The 23,382-nt window shown below is 41.0% G+C and overlaps 2 protein-coding genes across 4 annotated transcripts in view; one reads left to right on the top strand and one right to left on the bottom strand.

Moving 5' to 3' along the window:
- Positions 1–1,138: 1,138 nt before the first annotated feature.
- On the bottom strand, positions 1,139–2,578 carry LOC128791147 (basic proline-rich protein-like). The gene has a single exon (XM_053948487.1). The coding sequence runs from the start codon at positions 2,576–2,578 to the stop codon at positions 1,139–1,141; it is 1,440 nt and encodes a 479-aa protein (XP_053804462.1).
- The window catches only part of WAPL (WAPL cohesin release factor), a 64,811-nt gene continuing 43,431 nt past the window's right edge, over positions 2,003–23,382 (top strand). For 2 of the 3 annotated variants that reach the window (XM_053948924.1, XM_053948927.1), the window contains exons 1-3: positions 2,003–2,274; positions 5,405–5,928; positions 19,009–20,055. In XM_053948924.1, the coding sequence (XP_053804899.1) occupies positions 5,427–5,928; positions 19,009–20,055 (1,549 nt within the window). In that variant the 5' untranslated portion in view covers positions 2,003–2,274; positions 5,405–5,426. Of the gene's footprint in view, positions 2,275–2,607; positions 2,989–5,404; positions 5,929–19,008; positions 20,056–23,382 lie in introns of those variants that run through there. The other variant, XM_053948925.1, reaches the window with a different exon arrangement.

Consider the following 23,382-nt stretch of genomic DNA (forward strand, 5'->3'; position numbering starts at 1 on the left):
CTACAAAGACTGGAAATACAGCTAGAAATATGAAGCTAGCCCAGGGGTTTAAGGTTTGTAAGAACTTTCAAATACATCCAATTACTATCATTAGACTGCAAAATTCTCTACATTACTGTATAAGTGACTTAGGTAGCCCAGGCTTTACATTGGAAATAGATCTAATTTAATTTCAACTCTTCCAGCTTCATATCAAAATAGAAACGATTTCCTAATGGTTTCTTGGTGTTACTTCCTTACTCTGGCCATATTCTTCACTTTTTCTGGTTCTCAGGACAAACTTTTATGTTGTAAAGAACTTCTCAGAGCCTCAGTGTTTCAAGCTCTCACAGTTGTCTAACAGTTGTCTTTGTCTAACAGATCAGTCACCAAATGAGACTATGCAAACTCAAACAGGTTTAGGTATCCATTTTACTTTTAGAGTTTAAATGAGCTATTTAGTGGCTCTAATCAAGAATACTCTCGGGAGAAAAATCTCACGTTTTGTAGTCAAATTACAGATTTTAAAGTCTGTAGTCTGTTTTTCAGTGGCTTTTCAGTAACTGAGTCAGGTGGTGAGATAGAGCTGAGTTTGTAAGCCTTGTCTGAAACAACACAAACCTCAAATGGAACTTATACTTCTCATTGCAAGGCCCTGTTGGTTTTATCTCCACTTTCTCCAACAGTGCCAGTTGTATACTGAATTTAGAGAGCACATTCACAGCATGTTTGTGCTTCAGAAGTAATGCCTGAAAGCTCCAACACATCATTGGGGATGGGGCAAAGACCAGATTTACTCAGAGGATCACTAAACAAAACCATAGTCTTGCATCTTCTTATGGTGAGGCAGTGATTTTGCATCGGGTAAAGTAAATATAAAATTAAAAAAAGACCTAGAGGTATTGAGACAAATCTAACCTCTTCTGCGCAGTGGAATCAGCCTTTTAATTAGTTCTGCATTTGGGACTTGTTTTGTAAAGCCTCAAACGATGATTTGAGTATGAACCTGTGTTGTGAAACCATTTTAGGCTCCAAAGGTGTAGAATTTCACTTGACTTTTCTGAGTTCCTGACTCTGAAAAATTACCAAACTACATCTGCATGATGTTGCTTAATGTTTTTCTTGTCATGCATCCTTAGTATTCTATCCCACAAGGACGTTATGAAATACTACCTACAGAATATAAAATGTTGGGTTTGGCGACTGTTGGATGTCCGTATGTATTTGCTGTATGATACAATCCTCGTGGAGCGTTTTTGCTCTCTGCACAGTGTGTATCATTAATCAAAGCCTCAAAGGTGTGCATGAATCTAACGCGTGTGGGTGGATGTAACAGCTTGTGGAAGTGGGAGCATGTGAAAGGCACAGTTTCACAGCCTGCACCGCGTTCGTTCCGCGGGCCTTCTCCGCAGAGCATGTTTCCTCCCTGGAGCGGATGTGGAGGCCGGCACTGTGCACCCACTGTGAGTACCAGCCAAGGCGGCCCCGAGCGCAGGGGGCTCCCGTGCCCTGGACGAGGCACCGCAAACTTTTCATGGAGTGCACGCAGGGCCGCTTCAGCGCCTGCTGCCTTCCCGAGCTCCCGGGCAGGGCTCTGACCCTCCGCGCCTCCACACGGCCTGGGGTGGCCGGGCTGCTCCGACACTCCTCGACGTGCGCCGGGACCCACCTGGGCCTGGGCGCCATCGGGGTGGGGCCGCTCGGGGCTGCCCGCGGCGGGCCCCCTTGGCTCCGCTTTCAGAGCCTCCGCGCGGGCCCGGGCGGAGGCGGCCGCGGGGAGGCGGCGGCTCCCACCAGGCTGGGCCATCCCGTTCCGTCCCGGCTCGGGCCGCCCCGCCGCGGGGACCCGCCCGCCGGCTCCGGGGGCCGGGCCCAGGCCCTGCGGGGCCCGCGCCGCGCCGCAAACTACAACTCCCGCCGGGCACCGCGCGGGTGGGCGCAGGCGCGGAGGCGGCGCGGGCGGCCGAGCGAGGCGCGCGGCGATTGGCCGCGGCGGCGGGGGGCGGGGCGCGCGCGGTGACGGCAGGAAGGAGTGGGGGCAAATGGCGGAGAGATGGTCCCGGGGCCCGTCCCGAGCGCGGCGATAATCCCGGCGCGGAGGAAGCGGCGCCGGAGGAGGCGGCGCCGGGGGCCCTGACGCCCGCGACACCCCGAGAGGGTCCCGCTGCCGGAGGAGCGGAGGCGTCCCGCAGGCTGAGCGCCTTTCGCAGGCGGCGCTTCGGCGGCCCGAACCCGCGGCCGGAGCCACATCGGCCGGGCCCGCGCCCGGCACCCGCCGCCACCGCTGACGCCGAGGTGGGTGCCGGGTAAGGGGGCGGCGGGGGCCGTGGGGGCCGCGGAGCGGGCCCCGCACCCCGCGGGCTGGAGCCTCCGCCGCGGCCCCCGGCGCTGTCCCGCCTGCAGGGGCGTGCGGGGCCGCCGCCCCCGGCCCGGCGCGAAGTTGTGGGGCGGGAGTTGGCTCGGGGGTGAAGTGCGGGGGGGGTGCGGCTCCGCGGGCCGCGCCGCCCGGCCGGGCCGCCGCTGCCCCGGGCACTTGTGTAATGTGGGCCGGTGGTGCGGCGGGGCGGGGGAGGCGGCCGGGCGGGAGGGGAAATGACATCAGGGAGCGGCGGGGTGACCCGGTTCCGCTCGCACCCCCCCGCCGCAGGGGGAGGGAGGAAAAAAGAAACTGTCACCGTGGGATTTCATCAGCTCCTTCTGCCTCCGTGCATTTAACCTATTTTTCTTCCCTTTGCTTATGTAAGAGGAGCGGTGTAGAGAGGAGCGATGAGTAGGGGTGGCTGATGGGCTTCCGGGGGAATTACCGGGTTTTTTGTCTCCCCCTGGTCCGCCGAGTTAGCGCTGCGAAATGAGGGAGAATTGTGTTTTGTGGGTTTTACATGTATTTACGTTGCTTGCACTGCTCCAAATGGTGCAGCACAATGCATGCGAGGGAGGCAGGGAGTGGAAACGGAGTGAGATTACACCAAGTGTTTTATTTTCCTCTGAGTGAAAAATCAAGAGAAAATTGTAAGTAAAGAGAAAAATCCTGTTCTGTTGATGCTGTCGTGTAAGGAACCACCTCTTTATGTTCTCAAATCTAAGATACGAGTTTATAGCATAGAGTATTTATATTTTCCTAATACTTTTAACCTGTGCACATTATATTGAGTATTAAATTGGGTTTTGATATTTTACTTTAAAACTTATGAGATGAACTTTATTTTAAAATTTATAAATAAGAAAATGTGGTTTACTTTCTGAAAATTAACTCCTCTTGACTACAGGAATCTTCTCTTTGGAACTGCAAGCCACAAGCCATAATTTAAATCTGTCGTTAGTTTGTATAGGCTGAGAATGTAGTATCAAAAATACTGGTTTGAGTATTTCTTATAGTACTTAGTATAACTAATACTTATTTGTGTCTTGAGAGCTTAGGGGAGGAAAATGTGCTAGTGGTGAGTGAAATATTTTGTTCTTTCCTCTAAGTTGTTAGAAACTGGGATATTAATAAATATTTTACTTTAGCTTCTACAACTCAAAAACCTGGGTATTCTCATCTAGAATATTTTGGTTGCTGTTACAAATATTTACAAGCATCAGCAAAATAAAACTGGTAACTTAGATTTTGTTTGCTGTTTGCTTTCTAAACTGTGTGTAGATAGAAAAGAGGTAATTGGAGCTCCCTACAGGGGAGGAAAAAAAGAAGTTTGGCAGTGATGTGTGTGGGGAAAAGAGGAGATGGGGTTAAAGAGCCCTGTCTCCTAGGAGCAGCCTGGAGCCCTCTGAAGAATGGGCTTTTGCAGCAGAGTTCTGCTCAGCAGATAAGCACCTGCCTTTACCTTCCCTCAGCTGCACCACGGGGAAAAGAGCCTTTCCCAAAGCGGCTGTTCCTGTAGCTCTCCTGCATTGCATCACCATCCACCTGGTAAACTTCTGAAGTTCAATTTACCTGTAGTTTAAGTTTAATTCACTTAAAATTTTCTCCATGGGTTTTCTCCCCATGAATTGCTTGGTTCCTATGGTAAGTGAAGGTTGGCCTAGTCTAATAGAGGGAGACTATTATTGGTGAGACAGTATTGCTAGAATGAAGTGATAGAGGGACATTTCTGGAAAGCAGTCTGGCAATTTTGGCAGAAGCAAGACTGACACTTCAGGTTGAGAAACTGTGAGTGTGGAGATGAAAACTAAAATAGGAATGACAGTATGTCACATATTTGGGGAGTAATAATAGAAACAGTTGTATTGAACAAATAGATCATTAGAAGTCAAATAAAAATTATTTTAACTGCCGTTTTTCATATACTCTATATGAAGTTAATATTTCAAAAATTAGATTTCTTTGATTCTGTAGCTTAAATAACTGTCTTTTTTAGCAGATTTTTTTCCAGTATGGAGAGGAATTTCAGAGAGAAAGATGGAATTGATTAGATTCAGGCTGACTATAAAGAATTGCAATTTCCTATCCATGTTTGGGCCAAAAGGAGAGAAATAATGGTTCACAAAACAGATATGAAGGTTTGGGGTTTGTCCAGTAGTTGTTGTCATTTGTCCAGTAGTAGAAGTATTTGTTTTTGGGTAAAAATCCCCCAGGTGGTCTGTCTTCCTTCTTGAGTTAAACAAAAGTAGAAAAAGAGCACATGCAGAGAACTCTTAAATGTGTTCCTGTTTAATCTGTTACTTTTACACTTCTGTTCTTCTGAGCAGGCTGTGCAGCAGTTGTGCTTGTAAGAGCCAGTGGGCAGTAATGGTTTACATGGGCCTGCTAAAGGTGGCCTCCATGTTCTTAGAGGTGGATTGAGCAGTTTCTCTGTTCTGTCCCTTGATGAATCAGATTTACTTGTGGGGGCTTGTCGTGCACCAGTCCTGACCACATCACGTTACCAAGTAAAACACTTGTTACATGAGTCTGTGTGAGAGATTAACATGGGATGGAGTGGTCATCATTGTGATTAATTAGTACTTAAAATACATCTGCAGCAATGTGAAATATTCTGACAGTTTTTGTATTTAACTGGCAAGAGATTTTTTTTTATGCCATGCTGTGCTGTTGGACTCTAGGAGGGAGCTGGGTGTTCAGATGTGGTGAAAATACTGCTGAGTTGTTTCATGATGGTTTATGATAGTGCCTTCTGTACTTGAAAATATAAAATTAGAGCAAAGCAATACCATTCTTAGAAGATTTTTCTTAAGGATTCATTATGCATTGGTTTATAAATGTGCAAGTAACTGAATTTCGATTTATTTTAGTGGGTGCTTAGTGCAGAACCTTTTGCCATAATGACAGTCACATGTGAATGAGTGCATCTAGAAAGAAGCAGGTGTTGGATCTGTTGGTTGTGTGCAATGTACATGCCTGGTGCCTGTAGGCACAATAAAGGGTGGAAGTAACAATTGTTTGTACTAGAAAAGTGATGAATTGATGTTTCTTCTTCTTTCAAAACAGAGAATATGAAACAGGAGCCAAAATGACATCCCGATTTGGAAAGACCTACAGCCGGAAAGGGGGAAATGGCAGTTCCAAGTTTGATGAAGTGTTTTCCAACAAACGGACCACCCTTAGTACAAAGTGGGGAGAAACCACCTTCATGGCCAAATTAGGACAGAAGAGGCCCAGTGTCAAAGCAGATATTTCTGAAGTTCCTAAGAAACCCAAAGTTGAAGATGAGGTAACAGAGGATCCATTTGGATTTGACAGTGATGAAGAATCTCTTCCTGTCTCTTCAAAGAATGTGTCACAGGCTAAAAGCTCCTCTCAGCTGGAACCTGGTGAAGCTGCTCAGTCTGAGGACTTCACTCCTCTACTTGAAGCAAACAGCAGAATTAATCAGCCAGACAGTGGAGAAAATGTTGCCTCCAGCAAGTGCATAGCTTTTGACAATACTGTTCCTCTTTTGAAAGAGAAGAGCACAAGCAAAAGCGTGGAAGATGGAGACTGCAAGGGCAGCAGTGCTAAACTTATAACTGCAGGTGTGTTTGCTCAATGTCCATATACTTCTGTTTTCCTCCGATTTTTGCTGATCTCCCTTTAGACTTTGTGTTTTCGAGGTATTGTTAAGTATTCTGATAAAACTGAAGTATTCTGTGGAGCAATTCTTAATTGTAAACGATACTCCGTTTAACCAAAAGCACTAAGAAGCATTCTGCATTTTACACACTGCTCTGAGGTCTTTGGCGCTGTATCTGTGTGTCTGCAGGTTGAGGTAGAGTGCTTTAGCTTCAGTGCAGTGTGTTACTCCACTTAGTCCAGTTATTCCATAATGTGGAATAATAACGTTCCTTTTCTAAAGCTGCTGAGTGCGTTTGTGGTTTTTAAACACGTATTTGAATAGTGATGAGTTAGTGGTAGTAGAATTTAGTGTGGGTATATGTTTACAGCCATGAAGGTGCAGATACATCTTAGGCCATGCTTTGTTTCATTATTTCAGTGGGAAAAGTAATTTTCTGAAGTTCAGCTGCACAAACGTTTTCTGTTTGTAATTAGCACAAAAAACTTCAGACCTGTGAGGTTGTATTCTGTCAGACTTCCTTTTAGAGGTGTTTTTGGGCTCTGGAGTGTTTGTAAGATAGCTTATTACTTTTCAGGGGGGGATTTACAAGACTCATGGAGCTGAACATCACTATAATTTTCTTCAAGTCGTTCTTGGAAAAAATCAGATGTTGTTACATCTCATGAGAGGTTTTTGTATAATGGCCTGATTAAACCACAGCTTCTATAATTGGGTAGACGATCACATTAGATGAACCTAGATGAAGATGACACCTACTGACTTGCTCTGGGTTATCAAAATCAATTTTAATGAGAAGAACTTACATAACTTTAATTTCTCAAATATAGTTAACCCAGGAATTAGAAATTTGAGTGGACTTCTTTAGTTGTAAATGCAGTAAGCAAGAAGATACTGAATAGTAGAAGATAGTCACAGTTCAGTTATTTTTAATATATATGTTAGGGATCTAATTCAAGAAAATCCAGGAAATGCTGATTTGAGCTATAGTTTGACAGACACATTTGTAGGATGTGTAATTGTCTTTTGATCTTGCTCTTTATTTTTGCTGCTAAAATATTTCTTGCTTTCATATGATTTTCAGCAGCTGTCTTTAACTATGATTCATCCTCAGACTGGAAATAAAAATTACAGGATTTTAACATTTGAATATAGTTTTCATAAGAAATGGAGTAAGTTCATCCCCACTATTTCTAAGGAGAAGAAATAGTGAGTTTCCTTGCTGTTAATGAGAGATTGTAGTAGAACAGGTTTTACAGTGAAGTGGTTTCCTTGTAGACAACCTCTGTCAGAACAGTATTTTTCAGGTTGGAAAAGAGATGTGGGGAGAAAATGTGATAGAACTCTGAAAATTCATAGTGTATGAAAGGCCAAGAGGAACAGACTTAAACAGTTTCATTGGTGCTTCCTGATTAGAGTTCTGTGGAAAATAATAAAATAGAATATTTAGCACAGAAAAACTCTTGTATTCAAATTCTAGAACTCCTTGCTAGATAATACTGTGTATGTCATAAATAGACAGCTCTGAACAGAAGGAAGCTGATGAATCTTGGTGGGTAAGTCCATCTAGCTTTTGAGTGTGGTGGTGGTCTGAATGCAGAGGGGGAGGTTACTACTGTTTACTGAAGGAGTTCTGTTCCGCAAGATTTTCTGAAGTATTTGTTACTGATTCTGGCAGTTCAGCCAGAAGTAGTGAAGGACAAGGTGTATCTTGATCAGATGGTTCTGTTCTTTCAGAGTCTATTACATTTTGTTGACACCCAGTCAAATGAAGATAAAAACCCTTTTCATATATTTCTTCAGAAATTAAATTCAGCTGCGAATGAATCTTCGCAGAGCATCCTAGGAGGGTCTTTGGTTTCCTTACCCTTATTTAAAAACTACGGTCTTGGTGGTAGTGCTTCTTTTTGTCAGTGTAAGTAAAACTTGGATGGCTTAAGCTGCTGTTACGCTTATGTGTAAACTGATCCAAAATAAATAAAAGTTGTCTCTGAGGACGTTGCTCAGCACACTGAGCAATTAGAGATAGTGGTGTATAGTCAGCCAGAGTAAATGTAGGTACTTCAAAGGCTTCTTTGTTGTAGTGACTGTTCAGTAAGGTTTGGTGGGGAAGCTCTTCCAAAACTACAGAGAGTTAATTTGATTGATTTGGAATAGGGTTCTGGAAGATGAAGGGACTTGGGAGTGTAATAGTGTATGTACCTCAACTGTTTGCGTGTCCTTGCCCTCCCCATAATAATTTTCCCCTTCCTGGTGACTCTTGAGCTCCACTAGGTTAAAGCAGATTTGTCCAAAGGGCTTATAGAGCCTTGAGGCAGCAAGCTTGACTATTCCTGATGAGGAAAGGAAAGGGTGGGGGCTGGGAGGGAAAGCAGGCAGGTAGAAGAGCATTAATATTGCCAGTGTAAGGAAGACTGCAATGTGAGCTCAACCTTAACCCACATACAGCACTGTATCTCTGGGTGTGGGAAACTAGGCTGTGTTGGCACTGATGTTGAAGAAAGTGCTTGTTAATTTGTTTTAAAGTGCAATTTGCTAGTCCTTGTCCTCATACTGCCTAGACAGTGCATGAGTAAAGGTCTCAGGACTCGCAGAGAGCATGAGCCATCATTGTGTCTTAATTCTTAATGTAGGTGAAGATAATGCTAAGAGTTAGACTGAGTTGAAAAATGTGACTATGCACAAACTGAGAGGTACAGTTAATTCTGCTCCAATTGTATTATCCTGCCTCAGTGGCCATTTTTTGGGCATTAAAATGAAGGTGATGCAATGTCAGTTAATTTTAGCTAATGTTCGGTATTAAAAAGCAGTTGGTTTGGGGATTTGTTTTAGTAGTTGTGCAGCCACGTAACACAGTTGAGGATCTGTATCTTTTATTTAAAATGGTAGAACTTGCTAGTGTTTTTTTTTTTTTTAATAGCCTTCAGCTAGTGCTTGTAACAATCTCATTTTAAAGGCTTTGAGAAGCTCTTAATGTGGAAAGCTTCTCATAATCTTACCCTAATGTTGCTTGATCAAGACTTAATACTGTCTGAAGAGTGACTATGAGTAATCCTGTATGTAGCAGATAATTTGCAGATAGGGGTTTAGGTAAATTTGAAACAATGAAAGACTGTTCAGTATTAATAGTTACTGTTAGGTCATCTTCGTGAAGGTAGGGAGAACTTGGTAGCCAAAAAGTAAGTTGTGTCATTAGAAAAATATCACACTGGTAATGCATATAAAGCAAAAATGCAGCTACTTAGAAAATGAGGTTTTTATGAGACAGTCTTACAGTAGGGTAAGGTGAAAACCTTCAGAACAGTATTTGAATTTTTGAAACAGTCTGGTGGGATTTTTTTTTTTAACTGTTAAACTCGTTCTGTAAGGCATAAACCCAAATAGTATTTCACGCAAACTGTAGTATAAAAACATGGCCTTGCAGAGCAAAGTTTGTAAGTTTGCTCTTTTAGAATATTTGTTAGCTTGTAGGATGAATTACTGTAGTACAGTTTTTCAGATGAAAATTAATGTCAAAGTTTGATGAATTTTAGGAGTTGGTATGGCAGTGCATAGTTATATTAGTGTATCAGTATATTTCACTTTGAACAGCTAGTTTGCCTAGTCTGGGTATTTCAGTTTATGGAAATACTTCTGGCATTGTAGTGTGAGTTTGCATTTTGCCTTTGGATGCTGTGATGGTCTGCTGGCTTTTGCTTTTGTGCACAGTGCTGAGCTCTGTAACTCAGGCCTTGGGAGGATCTGGTGCAAGGGGTTGATAGTCTCCATCACAGAAACACTTGGGTTGAGAGGTGTTTCTCATCTCTGCATACTTCATGGTCTGGTTTATGGACTACGAGAGAATATTCCTTTTCTGCATTAATTCTAAGTGGAAAAAAAAAGGTATTTAATCATGCATTAGTGGAGAAGTATTTTAATTGGGCATGGATTAAATCTGGTTTGTTTTAGAGCCTATGAATTTATTTCTTCAAAATGCATTTTGCTTGCTCTGGAGAAACAGAATGGCTTAAAATATTCTTCCAGACTACAGAACGGTGTAGGAATTGTGTCCCTTTCTGCTGTGTTGTAATGTGAAGTACAGATGTTGTGGTTATTGTGTTGGCAGTGGCCTTTGAGGAGGCTCTTTAAGATTAAAAGAACAAATTATTTTTTTTCCCCCTAACAGAGCAATAATGAAAACAGCCATTCCTCATTTTGTCTTTTGTTCCTGTGTACTGGTATTCAAACAGGTTTTGCTCTGGCAGGAGTTTTGCTCTTGGTGCTATAAGAGAGCATTTTTCTGTTGACTGCTGTTTGATTCTTTTGTTTTTCTAGATAGTTCTTAATGTCCTCATTTTTCACTTGGGGCCAGTGCACGTACAGGTAGCAAATCAAAATGGCAAGTGTAGTTGTTAAGAATGTGTACTTTATGCAGTGCAGGAGCAAAGGGATATGGCTGTGCTCAGCTGTGTCTTGGCCCAGGATGCAGAATCTAGTTGTGGTTGGTTGCTGGAAAAGCACCGAGTGCACAGAGTAAATTGCAGAAAATGGATGCCCTTGAGGAAGGAGATGGTTTAAGTCATCAAGTCTGTTCCTGACATACTATCCTGGTAGTACCTCAGTGACTCTGTGCAAAGCCTCTGCATCCTGCTTATGTGGGTGGGGAGCCCTATCTTTAGAGTTAAGTTTCAGCTTCCCAAGTGCAGGTTTGTTAGGTAATTGCATTTGACCACCAGATTGGTCAGGGTATTCCTTTCAAATTGTTTTCAGACTTCGGTTTTGTGTTTAACACTGACATGGACATTGAAAATAATAGGCCAGAGTAATATCTTACTTCCTCTGAGTTTTTGAGAGTAATATTTACTTTGTGAGAAAGAATTTCAGTTTAGTCATTTTCCATCCAAAAATGGAGCAGAGTTGGGGGAACCTGAATGAGGCCTGAGCATTTGGCAGCCTTAGGAGACAGCTGGCAGCAGCCGCAGTTAAAAAGAACTGCAGCTGTGCTCTGGTTGGGTCAAAGCATTAAGAAACTGATAGCAGAGAAGGGGAAAGGTCTGCCAGAAAATACGTGTGCCCAGAGAATTTCAGTGTTTTGAGGCTTGTTTGGATGGTAGTTATGATGGCTATGTGGATAGCTGGGGTTTATCCACAGGTCCTCTCTTCTTTGCTTTTTGGTAAGTTTTCCCCTTTTGAAGATATCTCCTTTCCCCTTACACACAGAGTTTTTTTGCTGTATCAGTAGCTCATGTTGAAACTGGTGTGATTATTGTTCTCTTTTTTTTTTTTCCTCTGCTACTTCTCTAGTTGTGGCTTGTTGGTTTTTTACTGTGGGTGTTTTTCAAAAGTCTGAAATTGTTGAAATTCTGTTTTAATCTCAGTGTTTATACTTGTTTGCTAAAATGGCAATACAGAAAAATACCCCAGGGTCTAGGAAAGAATCTGATTTCTGCAACATATTTTTCCTACTGTCTATGTTCATGTACAGAGTACATGGAACTTTCTTCCCTAAGTCTATAATTCCCCTTTCCTATACAACAGTAAACTTTGCAATCCATCCTTCTAAAATCATTCTTTCTTCACGGCCTTGTACAATGAACACTTTTTAAAAGATCATACTTTTAACTGCTTCTTAGTTTTCATGGTTAAAAAGTGGAAATAACTTTGCATTGAAAACAGTTGGTCAGTGCCTGTGGAAGAAAAAAAGCCCTTTTAAGGTGCATAACACTCAAGTGGGCCAAAGCATGCAGGCAAGCAGAAACCAGTTGGTAAGGAAGCTATTTCAGACTCAAACTGCTGTGGTCTTACTAATTTGGATGGAAAATGTTCTTCAATTTCAAACTTACTTCATCTTTTAGTTTAAGAAACTGCTGCTGTATTTATGAAAAAAATTCAAGATATTCATGAGTACTGTCTGAATTCAGACTGACTTAGCCTAAGTGCACATTTGTTTTGACAATTGTTAATGTTGCTATGTTATACTATGCTTTAACTTTTTCCCATAGCAGCTCACCCTAGAAAAGTTGGTGAAAACAGGTATTTCTGGCATGTGTGAGCCCCTCATGTTGTCCATGACACTTTGTAGTTGTTTATTTCTGGCTTTCTCTTGCTGCTCTGAGCAACAGATGCCCTTCTGAGCTTGAAGTGAGGAGGAATGTGTCTCTTTCATTGGACTTTCCATGAGAGGTGAGCACATGTCAGGCTCTGAGAACTCTTGTACTGCCAAGTGTAGCAGCTCTTCTGCCCATTGTGTTTTTCCCATGAAGGTTTGCTGGGAAGGCAGTTGTGCTGAGCTCACTGTGCCTGGTTTGGCCAGGTATGATTGTACAGATTGAGCTGAAGGTGGTATTGAGAGATGCAGTGGTGTCAGGTGCAATGAAAGATGAGAGAGAGCAGAATATCTAGTGATTGCTAGCCATAGAATTAGAAGAAGAGGGGGTCAGACAGTTAAGTTGTTACTTCAAAAGCCATCTTGTCATACCTTCAAAAATATTGCCTGAGATGAAGGCAAGGGATTAGTTCAGTGAATATTTTCTGCACAAGGAGGAAGGTGGACATGTTAGCCTGCACCCTTGTGAAAGGCTTCCACTTCCATTTAAATACAAGGATTTTTTAGAAAGTTGTACTCTGGCTGCCAAGTGTACCAGTCTGACACAACTTCTCAGAATGCCTCCTGGTAGCACATCTTCCCAGTGGAAAAAAGTATATGAGGAGTCACTTGTATGGCTGAAACTGGGGCACAAGGTTGGAAGCAATAACACCGTGGGTAGGGTTCAGCCTTTCCCAGGCTGGAGCCACAGCACTGGGGGATGTTGTGCCAGCAGCATGTTCTGAAAGGCTTGGAGTTTGTTAGGCTCAAGGAATGAAAATAATGGTCTATTGGAGATGCTGAACAATGTGTTACCAGACTGACAGATGCATCCAGGTGATTTGAGAGCAGAAAAGGTGTCTGAGGTATCTTCTGTCTCATTTTTAAAAGAATAGCTAACTGAAATGGAGTCATAGTGTCATTAGTTAAGACTGTGTAAGAAACAAATTATTTTTTATTCACATAAATTCCCTTAGAATTTGATATTCAGGGTGCTGGAAAAGGAAACAAGACAAGCAAATGATTCTTAAGGAAAACAGTGGTGTCATGGCAGTAAATTAATTGTCACCACTTTAGGGTTTTCTCTGACTTTTTTCCTGCAAAATAAGGTGATACTTAAAACATCTGCAAGGAGTCAAACAATGTCTGTCCCACCTGCATGCAGACTTGTTGGGAATTCAATTACTTAAGAATTTGTAATCATAGCTATGAATGTGGTTCTATAATTTTAGCTATTTTAGAGATTGTCAACCATGAAACTGGTCTTGGGAATCAAATCTTCCTGTCTTCTGTTCATACCTACGAACAGGCACTGCTTTTCAAGATCTAATAGGCATTAATGGGTACTTAATTCAAATAAATTTTGCCCATTTCATAAATTGTGTATTTTGTTTCCATGGGCTTTTTTTCCTGAGTTGTCCAGTTCTTCAATCATAGACAGAAAATGGATGAAGGGAGTTTAGTCTGCAACCTTTTCTCCTTACCAATCAAAACATTCAATTTCCAATGCATAATGAAATTTGTTCTCCAATTTGGAAAGAAGCATCACCACTCTGCAGTTCCTGGTTTTCTGACCAAACCAGAGATGACACTCTGTGTGTCTCAGTTGGGCTCTCCCTGGAAATGAGGGATGTGATATAAGCACCTTTCCTTTAGCTGGTCAGCTGCAAGTTGCACAGTGAAGTGATGTAGCTTTATGCTTGAGAACATTGGTCATGGTGTAATGGAGCCATAATAAATGTGCTCAGGGACATCAGGCAGAGCAGTAGCTCATGATGAGCTTAACAAACTGTTCCCTCCATCCTGTGTGAGCGATCTGTTCCTGAGATGGAGCCTGCTAATTGTATGTGCCCTCAGTAGCTGGAAGGCTCTGAAGGCCCTGCTTACAATTCTTGATATTTCATTTTCTTGCCACCATGTCTTGGTGTCTACTAGAAGAGAAATCAAGAAGAATGTAAAATTGGCATCATGCCACCTGCTTGCACTCAAGATTTCATTGCTTCTGACTACTTTTAATATTTTTAGTGAGTTGTGGCTAGTACTAAAAGAAACACAGTGTGTTTGTTGATTTGTTGAATAGTAATCATAATCAGTATTAAAGTGAAGGTTTGTACAGCTACTTACACAGCACTGAAGGAGCATAAGGTTTCATGCTGCAAAGGATAAAGAAGGCCATATGCCTTTTGTTTGTAGCTTGGAGGATACTTTGCTTGGCTTTAATAAGAGAGAACTCAAAGTTCAAGTTAGTAGGGCTAACATGTAACACTGGCAACTTGTCCATGAGTACATAGAAAAAAGTAAGCATTTTGTGTTCAGTCTTCTTCTAACATTTGTGCTGTTCAACTGATTTTGATCAAATCTGGTGTGGTAAAGAGAGATCTCAAAGACAGAGTGCTGTTTCAGGTGCCATCTGTGCTCTTGCCTCCCTGCTGCCTGCCTGGTGGAAAGGCAGATGAGGTTTTAGCTGGGTCCCTAATCCCTGGGAAGGGAGCAGCAAGGGCACGTGGAGCTGGCACATGCTGCAGTGATCCCCTGCCCAGCCACAGGCTGCTGTTCAGGAGGCTGCGGGGGATGATGGTTGAGCTGCGGGGCAGCTTTGCCCTGTGAGCCCTGCATCTGTTCAGGGTAGAAATTTACAGCAGGAGACCTTGTTCTCACAGCCCAAGATCCTGCCCTGTGCTCCGAGTAACATGAAAATAGCAAATAAGGTTCTGCAGCTCTACCACTGAATAGTTAACTAAAGCATGTAACGTTTGACTGTAGGCAATTAGTGTTAGACTGTTAATGATGATTTTGTTTTTATGGAGCTGAAAATGATGTTTGCAGACTTGGAGCCCCAGTCACTTAGCCTTGTAAGTTAAATGAAAATGAAAGAAAAGTGAAACAGCGACTAGGCTGGAGGATGGATGGACTATGGTTGCTTGGTTTTCTTGTCCAGAGGAGCGTTTGATTTCCTAAAGGATTACTTTACTTTGTTTTGGATTTCATTTTGGTATGTGCTATACCTGAAGGATCAGGGTATGAATTGTTAATTCTTACAGCTTCAGTATTTGGTGGAGAGAGTTTTTTATCTTTTCTCCAAACTTCAGTGTTTCCTCTGTCAAACTTTTACTGTTCTAGGTCCTTAAAGAAAAAATGATGTGGAAATGTGAGACATTTTCATGTCAGAATTGTCCGACGTTGAGCTGAAGGATATAGGTTTCTTATCTCTAAAAAAATTAATTTCTCTTCTTAAAAGAAAAAGTGAGGTTTTTTAATTCTAGAATCCCATTCTTCATTTTGTCCACGACCTTAAAAATGAAAAGGGAGGAGTTAGTACCATTGGCAACCTGTAGTAGTCATGAGGCATTTATTATTGGCTGTATAGAATAACATTTGTTCCATCTAATGAGTACTTATAGCAAGTGTTTTTTTAAAAATAAGATAACAGAATGTTATCTTTATATTGGTCTAGTCTAATCCATGTAAGTATAGATGGATATTTCTTACACATTTTCAGGTTTGTTACTGAAAAAGCAGTGGGCTTTTGACAACTCTGTAACATTCCTGCTGTTTGAGTTTTTTGCATGTATATATTATAGAAGAGTGTAAACTTTATTGCATTATGTAAATTTACTATCTTGCGTTGTCTGAAATTGAAATTTTTTTCTCTAATGGTAACTTGACTAAGGTTACTTGGAACAATAATCATCATCACTTAAATACTGTTTTATAGATTTAGTAATATGCACCTGTGTGTGTGTGAAAATGTCATTTTATGGGAAAGAGTGGAAGTTTTACTTTGGTTTTTTTAAATTCATCAGCAATGCTGAAGACATTTGTCTTGTTAAGTGACATAAACTAGAGCATGAATACAGCAACTTTTAGTGATCTAAACAGAAAATAAATCATGATTACCACAGAGCATTGATAGGGTTCCTAGGTATACAGTGTTTGTACTTAGGGAGGGGAGTTATGCTGTTGCTGATTTTAAATTACCTGGGAGAGTTATTCTGATATTTGAGCCCCAAAAGAGCCTAATTTCAGTTAAAAATAGGAGGAGAAGTTCCATGCCTCTCTTGGACTTCAGGATATTTAGTAATTCACAATTAGTTCCTTTTCTCATATTTTTTTTCCTACAGTCATGCTAGCTTCTGCTGTAGTAGTTGCTGCCAATAAATACTGTAATTTTAAAAATCAGGGTTATTGGAATTGCAGTTCCTGTACACCTTTGGGCAATTAGGAAGTGATTAGCAGTACTTTCTGGTATTGAAGCTTCAGGCTGACAGCTATTGACCCGCTGATGAGAACTGTGGCTTGACAAAGGATCTTTAGAGGAAGTATTCCCCTAAATGTGACTGCTTAGTTTTCCAGTAAAACATTGTGATGATCCAGTTTTAAAGCCAAACTTTCTACCTGATGTACACTAAAGAGATCAGTGGTTCCATTTTCCATCAGCCTTGCTTACTATTGGAGATGGAAAAACCTCTCTGAGTTTTAAGACTTTTGAAATATTGTGTGTTTTTAAAATTTTGGTGCCCCAGAATCAAGGGGGAGGTTAACTGCCACTTTTTTGCTGTTTAGGAGTACTTTGGTGTGCTGTATTAAATTAGGAACTGTAAGGTAAAATTGAGATGCAACACTTTTAATGGAATCTTCTCAAGACAGCTCAAGGTTCAAAGCTGCTGATGTGATGGGTTACACAAAGGCTACACAAGTCCTGCTGTGACCATAAAGAGCTGTTAGTGCTCTTTGCCTTGTAACATTTCTTGGAAGTGTAGTAAACCAAGCATCAATAAAGCCATTTGACTGGGCTAGAATGGATTTGTTATTTACTAGTCAGCTGAGCTGACTGGAGAAATTAATTTTGATCACATTTAGATGAGGAGAAACAAGAAGTTCCCTTAGATATGGAACAGCAATGGTGAGGCTGCAAAACAGTGTATTTTAGCAAGGAAGTCTGAAAATGTTTTAAATTTAATTTGCTGTTTTTCATGCCTAGAGTGTTGTGGTAGTCTTCAGCTTCACAATAATGTTAAACATATGGGAGAAAGGAACATATTGTACACTGTTAAACTCCCTCTTTGATTACAGAAGGATTCATTTTGGTTGTGTCTCTTGGATTATGGCAAGCATGAGATTGAAATGGGAATAACAATATTGCTTGTATAACATATTGATACTGAAAAATAATAACCAAAATTCCATCATGGAGATGGCAGGGTTAGGGTTCCTTGTTCCTTGAGGAATTTAGTTTTGAGTTTTGCATTTCATATATTCTGTGAAAAGTTTTTTTTTTTTATTTCTAGCTGAGTATATATAACTTCTCTGATAGATCTCAGCAGGACTCCAGGAAACTTAGATGCAGTTTGTCAGATATTACTTGTCCTGGTTCCCTGAGGAATTTTAGCAGGGATTAAACCAATTTCCTGCAAAACTGGATTTGGTAACCATTTCTTCTGCGTAAAATTTTCAGTACCTTAAAATTCTTCTATAAAACATATGTGCAAGGATGGCATTTAGATGATACCATTTTAATTTGAAAACAAGTGAGCTGAAGTCCCTGAAACAGTGCTGATGCTTGTTTCCCTCATCAGGAGGTTGAAATCTTCTGGTCAGTGCTGTGAAACTTCTGTGCCACTTGGGTAAATGGAGGCTGATGAAATTTAATGTGGTCAGGACTAGTGCTAAAGAGATGCTTTGACCTTCATTTTACTGATGAGTTTAGGAAGCCTTTGCTGCCTAAAAAATTTGAACCTTTGGGGTTGCATTCTGCCAGTGGAACCCCTTTTATCACTGTAATGTGTTGCACGTGTCGTCTAAGCACATTCTCTATGAGCATTTCTGTTGTCCCTTGGCCCTGTCTCAGTTGCTTCTGGGTCTCCAGTTAATCCCATCATGTGCTACTCTTCTGTGCACCGGGCTCTTCTGCATTGTCAGACTTCTTATCTTGCTTCTCCTGGCCCAGGCAGCCATTTCAGTAACGGCAGGCACCTGGGTTCCTGCGCTTGCTGATACTGTCTCAGAAATTTCCAAGAAATTCTTATTTCCTGGAAATACCCCTCTTAGATTGCTGGGTGTCTGTGTGTGTGTGATGTCAACAGACAATGGCAGATGTAGTCATCACGAAACTCGTATCAAATCCACCAAGCTTTTGTTGGTATTCAGGGAAAACAAAGGGAATGGTTTCCCTACCAGTTTAGGGGACAGCAGGTGGAAGACTTAGTACTTGCATTACTTCCTGGCGTTACTATTGTGTGGGTGCTGGTTGGCTGGAAACAAACCTTACCAAAACTGACTTCTTATAGTGGAACTTGTTCTCTTGGACAGTGTAAGATGTGAGTGTGGCTGTGGGTTGGAGAAGTGCAGGAATAACTTTTGGCAGCAGCTCTTCAGAGATGCAGAAATTCAGTGCATAAACCTGAATTTCAAAAGTGATAGAATTTGTGATGAGAACTGCATTTTTATATTTCTTTTTTAAGTCCAAATATTTTCATTTAGAGCAGCAAAATTAAATGACAGTTGAAGTTGTTTGCTGTTTTATTCAGGGTACAAGAGGCAAATTATTTCCTTCTATTTGTAAGGAGCATGTGTAGTTGTTCATATCTCTAGTTATTCACTTTAAGTCACTTGTATGTCAAACTTCATTAATTGTCTTTTCTGAGAATTTCACCACAGAGTTTCTCTTTTTTGGTGTAATTCGCTGTGGTAAGTAGGTGGTTGTATTTAGGGTTTACCACTGTCTTTTACATGATGCGTGTATTTTCAGAGTGGCACTTAAAGATTTTTTTTGGTAGAAATTACAAGAAGATTTTATTATAGCAAAACCTTCAAACTGGAGGGCTTATAAAGTATTATCTAGGTGGATGAAGACCTCTAATGTTTTTTGTTAATGATCACAGAATACTTTTTGTTATATTGGAACTTTCCAAAGTAACCCACATGGGCAACTATTTTTTTAATGTTCTATTTTAGTAATAAATATATGTGTTTTTGTAGATAAAATCCAGAACTTGAAAGAAGATAATGGGAACAGTCATTTCATCTATGACAATGCTGGAGACAGTAATAAAACCAATGCTGAAACCACAGACATTTCTGGATGCAACACGGAAGCCAAGGACTTGCCTGATTCTTGGGACTCCCACATGGGAAAAACAGCAGATTCTCCATCAGAAACATCTCAGACCAAGGGGCCACTAAGAACTCACTTGTATGAATGGGAGGATGAAACTGAAGACACCAGAACTGGAGAGTATATATTAGCTTTTGACAATGAACATCTCTCAGAGGTGAAGAGCAAGGATGAGGAGTGTGATAAAGAAGATAGTGAAAATCCAAAGGAAGCCATTAGTGAAGAACTTGTGCAAACTATTCCTAGGCCAAGCAACTGTAGGACATATTGTCGATCCAACAAAGCAAAACTGCAGGGGGCAACAAATTTTGATAAGCTGATGGATGGCACTAGTCAGTCTTTATCCAAAGCAAACAATGAGTCAAATAATGATGGTCTGAATGCAGGAAAAAAAGTTTCTTTAAGTAGTGGGACCAGTTTTAGAGGGACGGTTGGACGGACTAGAGACTACACTGTTCTCCACCCATCTTGCTTGTCAGTTTGCAATGTCACCATCCAGGACACCATGGAGCGCATGGATGAATTCACCTCAGCAGCCCCCACTGACCTGGGTGAAGCTGGGCGCTTAAGGAAAAAGGCAGACATGGCCACCACAAAAACTACAACCAGGTTCCGACCAAGCAATACCAAATCCAAGAAGGATGTCAAATTAGAGTTTTTTGGGTTTGATGATCAAGACGAGGGAGGGGGAGATGAAGGCGCCTCTAGAAGTTCTGGGAGTTCCAATTACAAAATCAAGTACTTTGGGTTTGATGACTTAAGTGAAAGCGAGGATGAAGATGAAGAGTGGCAGGTAGCAGAAAGGAAGGCCAACAAAAAGCGAAGTAGAACTGTACCATCTGCTTCACTACAGTCAACCTCTGATGGCAATGAAAACTGTTCCCAGGATAGCCAGCTCAGCACTAATGCAGGTCAGTAGAACTTTTTTGGGAATACATGGGTGACATTTAATTTTAATTGACTTCAATGTTTTGTACTTTTTGCAGTGTACCTAGGAATTTGTCCAATACTACTGATTTGGAAACCTAACAGTTAAACTCACTTGAAATCTAACAGCTAAACTTACTTCTCCTGTGGTCCTGTCTGGTGTTTCATATCTCTCTTGAAGTGTGCTTTATACCCCTTGATCTCTTGCCAGAGATAGAGGTTTTTTTCTTTTCCAACAGAAGAGTCGTACCTTTTTGGTGTGTTGAGCATGAGCATCTATGCCTGTAAGGCAGGTATCCTCCCACAGAGCCTCCAGATCAGCCCACAATTGCAGAGCTGAGTGCACACATTTAAGTAGCTCTTAAGAACTGGGAAATATCTTTTTCTGGTTTTGAATGTGTCTGTAGGCAGTTTGGATCTTTCTCAAGCTCCATCTTATCTGAGGATGCATGACTCAAGGGAGAGGCTGTGGGGACCCATGGAGTGCCAGTCAGATAACTGGCTTTGGGAGAGCCTCTACATATTTGTTTCTGCTCTTATTTTCAGCCTTTAGATGTTTCCTTCTTCTGTACAGGTTGGGAGGGGTGTGTGTGTGTACTCACATACATTTATGAGTAAAACTGTGGACATGGCAGCTGTTGAGCAAGTTCTGGTGGTTAAAATCCTTTGCAAAATGAGACTTGCTTGGTGGTTGGTTGGGTCCTGTGTGTTGGTGAAGAACAAAAGGAATACCTTTGGTGGAAGGTTGCTTTTAGCTCCTCTGTTTTGAAAAACTGTAATGCCAGAGAATCACTTGTGTTGGAATAAATATTTCAAAACACTGCCCCTGTTCTAGGGAACATTTTGGTCCTCCATTTTGGAGCATGGAGCATGAGAAGTTTTATCAGCTCACTGAAGTTGTTGCATTTTAAGACTTTGGCCAGATGTATTTCATTGTGATAGCAAGAGAGGATTTCAATCTAGCTTTGCAAATGTTGGAGAAGCTGGGTTTTTTTTTCCTACAAATAGCTTCTGCTAATATAATCCAGAAATAAAATTTCAGAGGAAAAAATGTTCATTTCTCTGTTCTAATTATAGCTGTTTCTAAAACCAGAATTTTCTGTAAGCCTTTTAATCAAACTAAATGTCACCACTAGGGTTTTTTTTGTGGATTTGAAAGGAACAAATGAATACTGATGTTGTACGAGAAGATTGTTTTCAAACAAAAAAAACCATTTTTTTTTTCCATAAAATTTACTTATGATGAGACACTTAGGTTCCAGCCTCTTTGGAAAATGGGTTTATCTTACAGGGCTGCTTAAGAAGTACTCTTAGTTCCTGTCTTTAATGACTTTCTGTTCAGCCATTTATTCCAAGGGAAAAATTTGCTTGTACAGTTAATGCAGCTGAGATGCTGACCCATCAAATAATCCTTTCAGTTGCTGTCCTCAGAAGTCTCAAAATATCCACACTTTGCATTTGGCACTGCATTCACGAAGCAGGCCTTTATACTCCCAGGTATCACAGATGTTTTCTCTGAAATATTTTCCTAATAGATTTCCATGGCACAGGGGGATGTAAATTTATGTTTTGTTAGTTCTTAATGCACTTCTCCACTTCAGGGAAGAGCTACCTCTCAGGCCCTCTCCTGGGAGATGATTCCCCTTTATTTTGCATCTCCTTTGCTCATTTGATTCTTGTTTTGTGCTGCTGTTGGCAGGTGAGATTTGATTTGCGGGCTTGTTTTTCTGAAATTTGAAAGGGTGATGCTCTGTAGTACAGATTATGAAAATAGGGCGTCTGATGCTGTCCTAAAATTTGTGGCACTCCTTGCTGAAGTGTACACCATTTTCTCTCAGACCTTTGCAAATTTTGAGAATCATGATTGCTCAGAACAACCATGATAAGAGTCCTTAAATACAGTGATGCTGAGCCTGAGAATTTCTCAAGAACTTCTGGATCTAAGCCTGAAGTTTCAATAAAATGTGACATTGCTCTGAGGTATTGTCTTTGCATACTGGAAAAATGTGCCTTCTGCATCCATGAAAAATGCCAGCTTTGAATCCAAGCCTGAGAAACAACATTCAGAACATCATGCACAATAAAACTCTGTCCTGAAATGTTGAACAGTACTGAGAGGTGCTTGTGCTACCTGAGTTCTGTATGTGCTGTTCTTTCTTTGTACTAATGAATAAATGCCCAGATAAAAATCCAGTGTTCTTGTTCCAGGTTGACAGGTGAAATGCCAAACTGCCTCTCTGAATTTCAGCCCTGGAAAATCCCAAGACTGATTTTGGTGTTCTGTGTATTAAGAATGTTATGTACATGGCTTAATCAGTTTTTCAAGAAACTTGATGCTTTTGATGCTTTTTATCACAGCCTTACTTTGCCATAGTACTGATTTGGTTACTTGCCATAATCTAGGTGTATTTTTATGAAACAGATTTTAGAACCTTAATTTAAAACATCTGACAAAGATTTTGTAATGGAACATTATAAAGACTTCCTTCCAGTCTAGTAGTTCACAGAGGGAAATTAAGTTTAATAATATATATTTAAATGTTTTGACAAATGAAGTTTAAGAAAGCACAGAGACTACAGGAACAATATTGTTAGTGCAGGAAAAATTGCAAAACAGATAAATTCAGTTTTGGTTCGACTGTCTTTCATTGAAAAACATCTTCTGTTGCTCACTTCTATGATAGTCTTTTCTGCTGAAGTGGTTAAAACCACAAAAAAAAAACCTCAAAAGCCAAGCAAATAAAACCCCCAACTCTGAAAAAAATGTCCACCTTTTAAATTCCTAGATGCTGTGACCACACTTTTTAAATGAAAATACTTCATAATAACTTTATTAGCCTTAGATTTTTGCAGAAGTGTTGAGTTACTAGTAAAAGTTTACTTTTTATTTTGCCATTGCAATCTAAAATTCTCTCAGATTCCTCTGTAGCAGCCCAGTGAAGCAAAGGCCCCTTTGGTTTGTGAGCCTCCCAATTGGATTCTGCCAGGGGCTAAAAGTACTGGTGAGACTTTCCTAGATTTGAAACACTGCTTTTGTCATTGCAGTAGCAAGAGTACAGGATGACTCCAGTGAGGAGAAGCTTTTAATACTAGAAGAAAGTGACTGACTTGACTGTAATAATCAATGGGGAGTTGTATCCAAGAGAAATCTGTGTTGCAGCTTAGTCTTTTGCTTTGTAAATCAGTTCTGATACGCACCATTGTATTATCAATGCATTTTTCCTTGATCAAGACAAGATTCCTATAATCTTTATAGGTGATGTAGCTTTTGTATATCAGCATCTACACTCAGCTCAGTTCTGGTGAGCCAA

The sequence above is a fragment of the Vidua chalybeata genome, chromosome 8 (assembly GCF_026979565.1).
Source record: "Vidua chalybeata isolate OUT-0048 chromosome 8, bVidCha1 merged haplotype, whole genome shotgun sequence".
Taxonomy (NCBI): domain Eukaryota; kingdom Metazoa; phylum Chordata; class Aves; order Passeriformes; family Viduidae; genus Vidua; species Vidua chalybeata.